At 51.4% G+C, this 10,593-nt stretch overlaps 1 protein-coding gene across 7 annotated transcripts in view; it reads left to right on the top strand.

The window, feature by feature from the left end:
* The window catches only part of ACLY (ATP citrate lyase), a 37,909-nt gene that overhangs the window by 6,065 nt on the left and 21,251 nt on the right, over window positions 1-10,593 (top strand). The window contains exons 1-2 of one of the 7 annotated variants that reach the window (XM_035568423.2): window positions 32-278; window positions 9,720-9,889. In XM_035568423.2, coding sequence (XP_035424316.1) covers window positions 9,731-9,889 — 159 coding nt within the window. In that variant the 5' untranslated portion in view covers window positions 32-278; window positions 9,720-9,730. Of the gene's footprint in view, window positions 1-31; window positions 279-1,499; window positions 1,654-2,286; window positions 2,456-9,719; window positions 9,890-10,593 lie in introns of those variants that run through there. The other 6 variants (XM_035568419.2, XM_035568425.2, XM_035568422.2 and 3 more) reach the window with 6 other exon arrangements.

The following is a 10,593-nucleotide window of genomic DNA, read 5'->3' as shown; positions in this document are numbered from 1 at the left end:
CCGGCTCGGCGCGAAGCCCCGCCCGCGCGGTGACGTCTTGGCGCGCCACGGCGCGAGGCCGTTTCCCGCGCCCGCGCTGCGGCCACGTGCGGCTGCCGCTGTTCGCGCCGCGCCGCTGCCGGCGCCGAGCGCGGGGGGAGCCGGCCGGGAGCGCTCGGCCCCGGGGGCTGGCGTGGGCCGAGCGCCTCGAAATGCTGCCGTGCCGAGCCGTGCCGAGCCGTGCCCAGCGCGTTCCCGCGAGCCAAGGCAGCGTGGGGTGGGCTGGTCAGAGGCACGGTGTAAGTAGGGCACGGGTGGGCGGCGGATAGGAGAGCTGCGCGAGGCAGGGCTGCGAGGGAAGGAAACGCCCGTTTCGGTGCAAAATGCGTGCCGGGTAACTTCATGCAGCCGGAGCTGTGGTGCTCGTGGTGCGTTTCGCGCAGTGTTTCCTGAGCCGACTTGTCCAGCCTGCGGTGCTCCGGCGCTTGTTCGGGTTTTGTTCTAAAGCCTGCGTTTCCAAACACCAGCGCTGGAGGCACGGCCGTAAAGAAAGGGAGTGTGGGAGTGCAGGCACTTCGTAAAACCGCTGTGCAAGGGCAGTCGTGTGAATGCCTCAGCTCCTGCCAGTGTCAGGCCGAACAGGTTCTGCTCAGCCAGGTCAGGAGCTGGTGCCTCCTGCAGGGGCTTCGCACGGCAGCCCACTGCTTTCCCCCCTATTTGTGTAATATTCAGTTCTTTTTTGGTGTTTGCTGGTAGCCCTCGCTACTGGTTTCATTGCTGCGGCATCCAATGCTCCTGGACAAACAGAAATGATGAATGAGAGAACGTTCTGGTTCTCCCCTATCAGCATCCAAAGCCTTGACTTTATTTTGGCCTTGTACAAGACCCTGCCAGGATTAATATTTGAAGCAATTTGTTCCAGCAAAGTGACTCAGAGTGGGTGTGGCCTGTCTGGCCTGCTCAAAAAAATACTCCTGCTCAGAGCAGTCTGTAAGATTTAACATCACCATAGGGAATGGCAGAGCTGCTGCTGGATTCTGGAAGCAGCCCAGGAGTGACAGGGTCAGTCCTCACTTCCACGGCGTGGTGGACGGGGCTGTGCAGAAGGCACGCAGGGTGTCTCATGCGTGGGTGGTGACACTAACACCAGTCAAACCCTGCAGTGGGAGGCCAGTGTGACAAACCCTCTGCCGACAGGGAGAGAAGTTGAGATGGTTTAAAGTAAACTTCTGGTAACTGTTTTCCACGGGGCCTTTTGCCATTGCTGGTTGTGACACGTTCTCCGTAAGGAGACAGGCATCGTGTCTGTGTCCTCTGGTCACCCTCCAGTGGCTGTTACAAGTCCGTGCTCCAGCCCCGTGATAATGTCATGGGCTGCTCGCCTCTGGACCGAAGCCATCCTCTCTCATCGGAGGGACTGCCCCAGGGCGCTTCACTTTGGTGTGGCTGATTTGTACTTTAGTCAGAGGTTGGAAACACCAGGAAAAAAAAAAAAAGAATGTGCTCTGAGTGTTGCTGGCAAGCTGAAGAGACGTGATGAGTGCCGTTAGAGGCTTGTTACAAGACAAGTGGGGCTGTCGTGAACAGGGAGGGGGGATGGCCGCATCCTGCACTTTCACAAGTGTCCCTTTCTCCTCTCTTTGCATGTGGGAGATGTTTCGCTGCCCTGCTCAGGTAAAGAACACCTGCCAGCTGTATCCTTCTGGACCATGCCCCGGTGATGGTGATGCTGGTGATGCTCGGTTCCCGAGCAGCACTGCTGTCTGGCTATGCACTGCGGAGCTCCGCGCCCCACCGCCGGTACCGACAGACACCTCCTGCCCCCTGCCTTACACCACCAGCTCCGGGGAACGCCTGGATCCGGCCTGTGCCGGCTGCCGGTGCAGGCATGCTGGGCCGGGCCGTGGGAGGGGAAGGGTGGGCGGCTTGGCCCGGGGGCCGAGAGGTTGCAGCGGGAGGAGGAGGAGGAGGAGGAAGAAGCAGCAGCGGGAACGGGGCTGCTGCGGCGCTGGGAGCTCCAAGGGGGCCGGGAGCGGGGCGAGGTGCTGGTGACAGCTGGGCAGGCTGCCCGTGGCTGGCGGGCGGCGCTCGGCGTGACGGTGGCGTGGCCGCGGCCCTTTGCTCCGAGCTGGCACCGCCGCCGTTTGCCCGCAGCCCCGGCCCGGAGGGGGGGGCGGGAGGGAGGGGGGGGGGGTCAGCGCCGGGGGGGGGGGGGGGGGGCGCGGCAGCGAGGGGGCGGAACTACGACTCCCACAAGGCCGCGCGGGCGCGCCCCACCGTCGCGGGCCAATGAGAGCGCGGGGAGCGCTCAGGCAAGGCACACGTGGCGGCGGCGGCGGCCAATGGGAGGCGGCGGCGCCCGTAGGCCGATGGGCAGGGGAGGCAGCGCCGAGCCGCAGCGAACAAAAGGCGGCGGCAGCGGTGGCGGAGCCGGGGTCGGGCCGGGAGCAGCGCAGCGGGGCCGAGAGGGGCGAGGGTGAGTGGCAAGGCCCGGGGCGGGCCCCCGTGGGGAACCCGGGGCTCCGCAGTGGCTGTGCCCGGAGTGAGGAGCCCCCGAGGGAGGCTCCGGAGGGCGGCGGGGACCGGGGAGGGTCCCGGGGGGGTTCCCGCGGGGGTCCCGAAGGGGTCTCGGGGGAGGACGGGGCTGGCAGGAGGCCGCTTCGGCCCTCCGCGGGAGGGAGGGAGGGAAGGAAGGACGGACGGACGGACGGACGGACGGACGGACGATGCTCGCGGCCGTGAGCCCGGCGTGGTGCTGGGGCGGGCTCAGCGCTGGTGCTGAGCGCTGGTGCGGAGCCAGCGGCCAGAACCGGGGCAGGTTCCTGCCAGCACCGGCCCCCGGGCTCCCGTCGCGTCCGTCCCAGGTCCAGGAGCACCCCCTACACCCGTACCCCCCTCCTCGAACCAAAGCCCGCTGGAGGCAGGGGAAGGCAGCGCCAGTTTGGGTTCTTTCCGCTCTCACTTGTGCGTTATTGCCTGCCCGGCCCTGTCGCCTTCCGTGCCCGCAGCTGACGGCTCCCGGAGCCGTGAGATGGCCGCCTTCCAGCCTCTTTTTTTTTATTATTATTATTTGTTTGCTACCTGCAAACACCTGCTGTTTATCTTGCTGCTTCGGTAATTCTCTTCCTTTTGCACAGGCTTCACGTTTCCCTCTCTTAAACTGCGTTTGCTGCCTGGCAGAGCATCAGAAGAGTGGAAGCTGCGTGCCCCGAGTGTAGCGTTTGTCGGTCTCTAGTTGATTTATTTCCTTAGCCGGGTTTGCAGCTCACAATATCAGCTCTCCTATCTAACGCTGTGCTTCAGACCCCGTAGAGTTTTCCGCGTGAGGCTTCTGCGTGGCCGTGCAGAAGGTGTGCTGGCCGCCCTCCGGTTAGCAGCTTGCGTCCTCGTCCTAGCACGTCCCTCGAAGCGGGACCCGGTGCGAAGGGCAGCCGCAGCGGGGAATCCTGCCCAGCCACGCAGCCCAGAACGCGCGCTGCTGCTGCCCGTTTCCCAAGGGACACGGGGAAGAGTTAAGGAATAAAATTGCTGAGAACTTTGCACAAAGCTGCAGAATAAGTTGATCTTTAAACACGGAATTCCAGATATCCCGCTTCTGGCACTAGACACGTACCAGGGCATTTGGAGGCTGTTTCCTGCTCTCCGCTAATCTGACTTAGATCAGTTCATTGCCCTTCTCCCTGGCTGCACTTCCTTTTTCTAAGGCTCCACATCTGCAGGGAACCTGCTCCAGAGCTGGCCATTCCACACGCTCACCCCCTCAGCGAGTGATACCTGCTTGCATCACACCAGGTCGGTGCCAGGCGTTTCATAATGCGCAGCGCCACGATTGCTTCAGCTGTGAAGTTGGCTGGCTGCTGTGGGGCCTCTTCCCTGGAGCCCCCTCTCCGTCCTCTGATGAAAGCAGGCGTGCTTGCCAGGTGGCAAGTGACGTAACTTTTCACGCTGCTATGGGCAGAAAATACTGGCTGATCTTGAACTGTGTTAATAAATGACCTGGGATGAAGGGGGAAGGTTGCTTTACAGTGCGGCTTCAAATTCTCAGGAAGAGAGGGCATGAGACCTTTACTGGAAGCAGTAAAGGTACTTTTCTTCCAGTAAAAGCATTGCTTGGGTATGACGGGATTTGGACCTAAGTAAATCCGTGCACGTGAGCCCTGTTCTGCATGGACGTGGACTGGTGAAGCTCGTTGAGTTATACTTCCAGCACCAGAAAGGGTTTAAGGAAAAAATCTTTATCTTTTTTTTTTTTTTTTTTTTTCCCCCAGAGTTGACTGCACATCATCCAATCTCTTTGGGATTCAAGGAGTTTTTACCCTGATTCTGTTGTCATGAATGTCTTTTCCTGTTTTCTTCTTTTCTCTGGTTTCTATTGTGTTTTGCCTTCAGTTAGCTCCTGGTGTATTGGGGCATATGTACCAGTTGTCATGACAAACACAACATCATCTAGCTTTTTAATCCATACCGTTACCACACAGTATTTCTGCTCTCATCAAGACACTTGAGAAATTTTGCTGAAGAATAAACTTGCTTTGCATATTTGACAAGTGATGTTTTGAGCGAGTAAGTGCTCCTGAGGCCTTGAACAAGTGATCTAATCCATTTTTCTTACTTGCTCTAGACTTGCTAGTGAACGCTGAAGACCAGCTTTTTTTTTTTTATTTATTATTCTTACATCATTGGCTGTGGATGATTTTGTAAAGGTCTTTATTGCAGAGAAGCTGTTTGTTTTAGAGCCTCAGTAAACGATCAAAAATCATTTGTGGAAACCACTGACACTTCCCACAAATAACTTATTCTTACATCAGTAATCTACTTGTCAAACCAAGTCTAGGTACGTGGCAACTGTTCAGCAGAGCTCTTGTCCTCTGCTTAAGGGCAGCATCCTTCAAGCACAGGAATGGTTTTGGTAACTTGGGCTGACTTTAGAACTGATCCTGCTGGTCCTACAGACCTCATTCGATAGACCAGCAAATCATCGCAGGGAGCCCAGAGAGGCGTTATCAGGTAGAAATCATTAATTTTGTCTGCCTCTGAAATCCCGTGCAGCAGAAGATAGGTGCTAAAAGCAGACTGGAAGTGGCATTTTGTGCTACTGACACGAATCTACTGTTCTGTCTGTGGCATTTGCAAGATCTGAGGCCTAAAGTCATAAGAAAATTGCAGTTCAGTCTTAATGAATGAATCATGAACAGAACAATGTCTTGGGAGTGAATCAGTGGAAGAAAACATTTCCCCGTAGTTTGTATTTAGTATGGAGAAAGGGATCTTCCGTGCCCCCAGCCTGTCTTGTTTTTTTTCCAGAGGTGCACCCGTTACTCTCATCAGCATCAGTTAGTGCTGCAGGTGCTCAGCAGGACTGCAGATAAGGCCATCCAGGACAGATGACAGTCCAAACCCGCCTCCTTCCTGGGAAACTGCGAGGGTTCCCAGCTCTGTGGTGACCTGCAGTCAGTTTTCCTGCTCGGTGTTGGCAGAACAGATGCAAGCAGTTAACGGAGTCTGCTCCAATTATGCCTCTGGGGTTGATGAGGGACCTGCACGAGCACACGCAGCCAGGAACTGCTGATGATGCCCTGTGGATTTTTTTCTGCGGATCTTTGAGACTAACAGTTCAGCAGACTGAAGCATTGTTTCACGCTGCCTATTCCTGAGAAAGGCTGGGTTGGAGCAGTGGAAAAACTGGGAGAGGGGCGTGATTAAGGACTTGCTAATGCGTTGGGAAATGTCTCAGTAAATCGGGGGCAGAACAGCCTCATTCCTGCTGGTCTCTTGCCATGGGACAGCTAGCATGACATAAGGATTCTGTCATTTTTCATCTGTTCTAATAATCTAGGTGTTCTCTCTTTACGTCATTTTGTGCAATCGCAATCCTGGGGTAATGAAATAAGGAAAGGAATTGGAGGAGCAGCAGAATATGGCATGAAGGAGCCCAGTAATGTGCTGGGCTTCATGGGAATCCAGTGTACTCAGTGTCCCTTAGGATTAAGCAATCCAATATATGTCACTGTTGTTGCAACTGACTTTTTTTTTCTTTTTTTTTACAGGACTTTTTAATAAGACCTGAAGGGTGTCCTAGGTCAATGGGTCCAGCTTCCTACATTTGCAGACAATTGCATCTTGGTCATTGGCTTAGCCAACACCAGCTTTTGGTTGTTTTGATTTGTAAATGTATATTGGAGATCTTGCAGTATTACTCCGTGTCACCTTGGGGAAATGCAAAATACTTATTTCTTAATCTTAAAAGAAAAAGAAAAAAAAATGTTTACCACTTTATCTGCTTTTACTGCAGAAATGTGGTACTTTTTGCCCACGACTGGCCTTTAGCATATTGTAGAGTAGGCAGCTGATGTATTTCTAAGGGCTATTTTGAAAGCAAGGGTATTCCAGTTTCCTACCAGGCAAAATAAATAGCTGCAGGTAATTCGGGAGCAGGATTTGCTCCCAGAAATAGCCCTGCTTTAAAGTGAAAATTGTCATGGAAAGTTTTGAGTGCTGCGGTACAGATGACTGAGTGTAATGTGTGTGCAGCTGTGAAGGTAAGGTAACAGAGAGGGGGTTGAGGGAATTGAATTTGTTTGTGTGTGTTTGCAGAATAAGGTGTGTTTTACAGCTCTGCCAACCACCAGCCCGATGTACAGCCTCTTTTATGGCTTTGAAACGTCTTTTTTTGCAGCTAGCCTGTGGCCGACCATATAAAGCTGGAAGCCTTTGGTCAGAGAAGCCGTTATATTCTCCTTGGCAGTGCTTTTCTGATGCTTAGACAGTGCCTCTTAATTAAGAAAGAAGCTGTCTCAGAATGGTATGGTGAAAGCTGTTACCAAAGGAGAGATGTGAGCCGGTTCTGCAAATGAGCGTGAGGTAGTTCTTAGTGTGATGCGGCAAACTCTGGCTGGTTTCTAGTGGTTAAACCATTCTGTCTTGCAGCTTCATTACTCCTAAAGGTTCGGCAGTTGAAACGACTCTGCTGAAGTTTTAGTGCAGATTACAACACAGCTTACGCTCCTGCAGTTCCGTGGCATCTGCAGGGCAAAGATGGGCAGAGAACTGCACGTGGTAACGGATGGGATTCTGTACAGCAAACATCTTGCTGCTCCTTAAGCACAGGAGACATCTGCAAGCCAGCTCCCTTTGGATGTTTCTGGGGGTTTTGCAGACTGCTTCCCCTTGAGGCTGTTACGTGTTCTGCTTCTGGTTATAACACTTCAGTTAGGCTTTTTACTCCCTTTCCTTCCATTCAAAATCCTTATTCTTTAAGAAATCTGTGGTGGTTGAACACCAAGAAGAGGTGAACATCTCTCCAGCTTTGGTGTGCGTGCTTGGCTTACGGCTGGAATTGCAGCCCACCTAAAGAGTTGTGCCGTAGCCCTTTCAACTGTAGATGTTTCATGCCCTGGTACCCAGCATTTCCACTTCACTGACCTCTTCCAACACGTGCTGCTGTTGTTAGTTACCTGACAGCAGTACATAAGTCCTTGCTTTGAGATAGCACCGTTATCTCAATGTAGGCGTGTCTTTTCTAATCAGGAACATCAGATGGAAGTTCTAGATTGCTTCTAAAGCTACTGCAGAACGGCTGCTCGTAGCCCCGGGACTTAACAATTCCGTGCCTGCCAATGTTTTTCTCAGACAACTCTACTCCCACAACATCTCCGAAGAGCAGCAGACGTATTTTTAGGAATGGCTGTTAGTCAGCGAGCAGAACTAAAACGCGGCAGCCTCAGCGTAGCGTCTGCGTGGGCTGCTACGTTAAATGGGGTTGCACGGGACTGAACGGTGGGGCTGGAGGATGTGCATCTTGCTTTGCGGGACCAGACAAACAAAATGTGCTTGGTCTCCTTCTCTTGTTCGTTAGAGGTCCTCTCTCCTTAGGCTATGATGTTGACTTCAGCACTAGTGTTGTTTTTAGCTGGCTAAATATTAGGTGGGCAAGAAGGGGGTTTTGGTTATTTGAAGCAAGTCAGGGTGCTTAGGAAACGTTATCTGATGTTGTTTTGAAACGGGATTAAGTTGGAAGCTGCCGTGCAGTCGTACAATTTAGTTCTCTGAAAGCAGGGATGCTGGTTTTGAACCGGCATTGCCCTTTCTATATCTTCTCCTTTTCTATTTTAAAACTTGAATTGCATTTGAAAAGATGTTAGCAGCAAATTTGATTGTCAGTTCTTAAGCCTAGTCAAGAGTTTTCAGTAATGGTACTTTGTCCAACCTACTCGGTGCCAGAGGCATATACAGAGAATGCAACCTGCCTCCTCCTACTACTTTTTTTTTTTTTTTTTCCCCTGCAGAATAAATCCCTTTCTCTTTATTTTTTGGGGGAAGGGAGGGAGGACAGGAAAGGTTTTCTTCTGACTCTAGGGAAAAGGGTCTTTATTTTTAATAATGGCAAATTATTCCCAGGCACATCCTGTGCTTGTTTATAGGGTGAGTAACCCAGTTGATTACCCAGAGGATGGCACAAGAAATAACCGTGGGATCTTTTAACTCTTTTTCTCAGTGGGCCTTAAATAGGCCATTTTTGATGGCATGGGCAATTAAAGTCAGTCTTCACTGACTTGTTCAAATATTTCACCTTCCTGATGGATGGAATTTGAGAAGCTTTTTTCTATGGTTGTGCCTTTCTGCTTTGCAGCTCTCCCAGAAACGACCCTGAGAGTGCTTTTGTATTTCCTGCCGTGCTGGTTATGCTTGGGGAACCCTGACACGATCTCCAGTCGCTCAGAATTCAGCACAAGCCACTGCTCAAGCTTTTCTGTCAGCACTCTGACCCCTTGGAAAAAGTGAAAAACACTTGTCGAGCTCTGAGTGGTCACAAGACTCAGATCGGATGTCAGATTCATGCAGACAGGTTCCCTGGGATGAAGTATTCTTTAAAATAATTCTTACTGCAGTTAAAAATGAAAACCTCTTAGACATGTGCGACTTGGCATCTAAGAAGAAAAATTACAGCTTTGAGATCAGGAATCATTTACTTACGTCAGCTTAGAATGTGCTCTTTGGAAAAGAAGAAAATCATTTTCAGAAAAGATGCTTGATTAGGATTTTTAACTTTTTTTTTTTTTTCAAATTTTTAACAGCAAAAAACTGTCTCACCTTAAGTTTTCTTTGTGATGTTAAGTATCTTACTTTGTATGGGTGCAAAGCTGCTCTCTCAAAAACACCTAGGTCCCAAAGCAAATAAAACAGTGAAGTAAATACATTCTGCTCTGGGGTTTTGGTAATACTGGTAACATTTTTTTCCCCTTTTTCCAATGGATGGGGTATTGCTAATCTGCCTGCAGTTAAGCTCAGACTGGAAATGCGGCGTGCCGGAAGAAAAGAAGTGGGAGGGAGGTTTTCTGTTCTGTTGCCTTGTCCCTCCCTGGTACCGAAGTAGAAGAAGTGGTGTTGCACAGATCCCCCAGCGAGCCTGGGGTGCTGTGTAGTTTGAAATAAGTTGTTTCAGCTGAGCGTTCCCACAAATGCGAGGGGATGCTCGGAGCTGCAGGTCTGTAGAGGCACGGTGGTAGCTGGGGCAAGCTGTGAGGATTATGCCTTTCCCTACAGCAAGACTGGGCTGAAATAGTGTTCAGAGCAGTTGAATGGAATAGAGGTTTTAAGCAGGCAGAGTAGTTCTTGCTCGAGTTTTATAGCTTTATGCCCTATTTGCGTTGTATTTTCACTGGGCGAGGTGGCTGGAAGTTATCTGTGATAACCATACTTGCCTCCTGATTTCCACTTTAACGAATTGCTTTTCAATCCAGACTAGGTAACCATGTCAGCCAAAGCCATCTCGGAGCAGACGGGGAAGGAGTTCCTGTATAAGTACATCTGCACGTCCTCCGCCATCCAGAACTGCTTCAAGTATGCCCGAGTCACCCCGGACACCGACTGGGCGCGACTCACCCAGGACCACCCTTGGCTCCTGAGCGAGGTAAGGATTGTGCCTCGCCGTCCTGCCGTGCCTGAGCCCCGGACAAACCTCTGCCCACGCGAGGCGCTCACGGTCAGGCAGGGCTGTGAGCACAAATGTGTGCTCGGGACCTTCGTGAAGGACCGGTCGTTGCTGCTGCTGCTCTGCAATACTTGTGACACTGATGAAGAAACGAGCCTTGTTTCAAGGCTGTAAGAGCACCTTCGAGGGAGTCTGATTATAAAATTAGCTTAAGGAGTTAGTGAAATGCACGAGCATAGAGATCTGCGAATGAGAAGCTGCTAATGACCACACAGAAGGTAAACCAGGCTAATTCAGACAAAGGGAGAGTCTCTTGGGACTTCTGTCCCTGCTTGACAGGGTTTGAATCCTTACTTTCTGAAATCATGGAGTGCTTTGTCCTTGTCTAACTTTGACTTCTAGTTAGGAAATTGTTTAAATTTTCTGTGTCCAAGCAAAATGCCAGGTAAAGCTTCATTTTTTGTTTTTCTGCGCAAGACCTTTTATTTTCTTTGTTTCGTAACATTGTGCTTTCTGTAGGGAAAACATACCCAGAGCTCTTTGTATTTGCTGTCCAATCTGGCTCCTCTCCCACGGTTAATATAATTAAGTTATTGGTTAGTAGAGGATGAATGTTTCCTAGCCCTTTACTTAGTGACTGATAGAGGCCCTATGCAGGGTAATTAAATGCCCTGCACTCAGCT

This window comes from Cygnus atratus, chromosome 25 (genome assembly GCF_013377495.2).
Source record: "Cygnus atratus isolate AKBS03 ecotype Queensland, Australia chromosome 25, CAtr_DNAZoo_HiC_assembly, whole genome shotgun sequence".
Taxonomy (NCBI): domain Eukaryota; kingdom Metazoa; phylum Chordata; class Aves; order Anseriformes; family Anatidae; genus Cygnus; species Cygnus atratus.
Note: the sequence above shows the minus strand (reverse complement) of the source record. Positions and strands in the feature narration are given on the sequence as shown.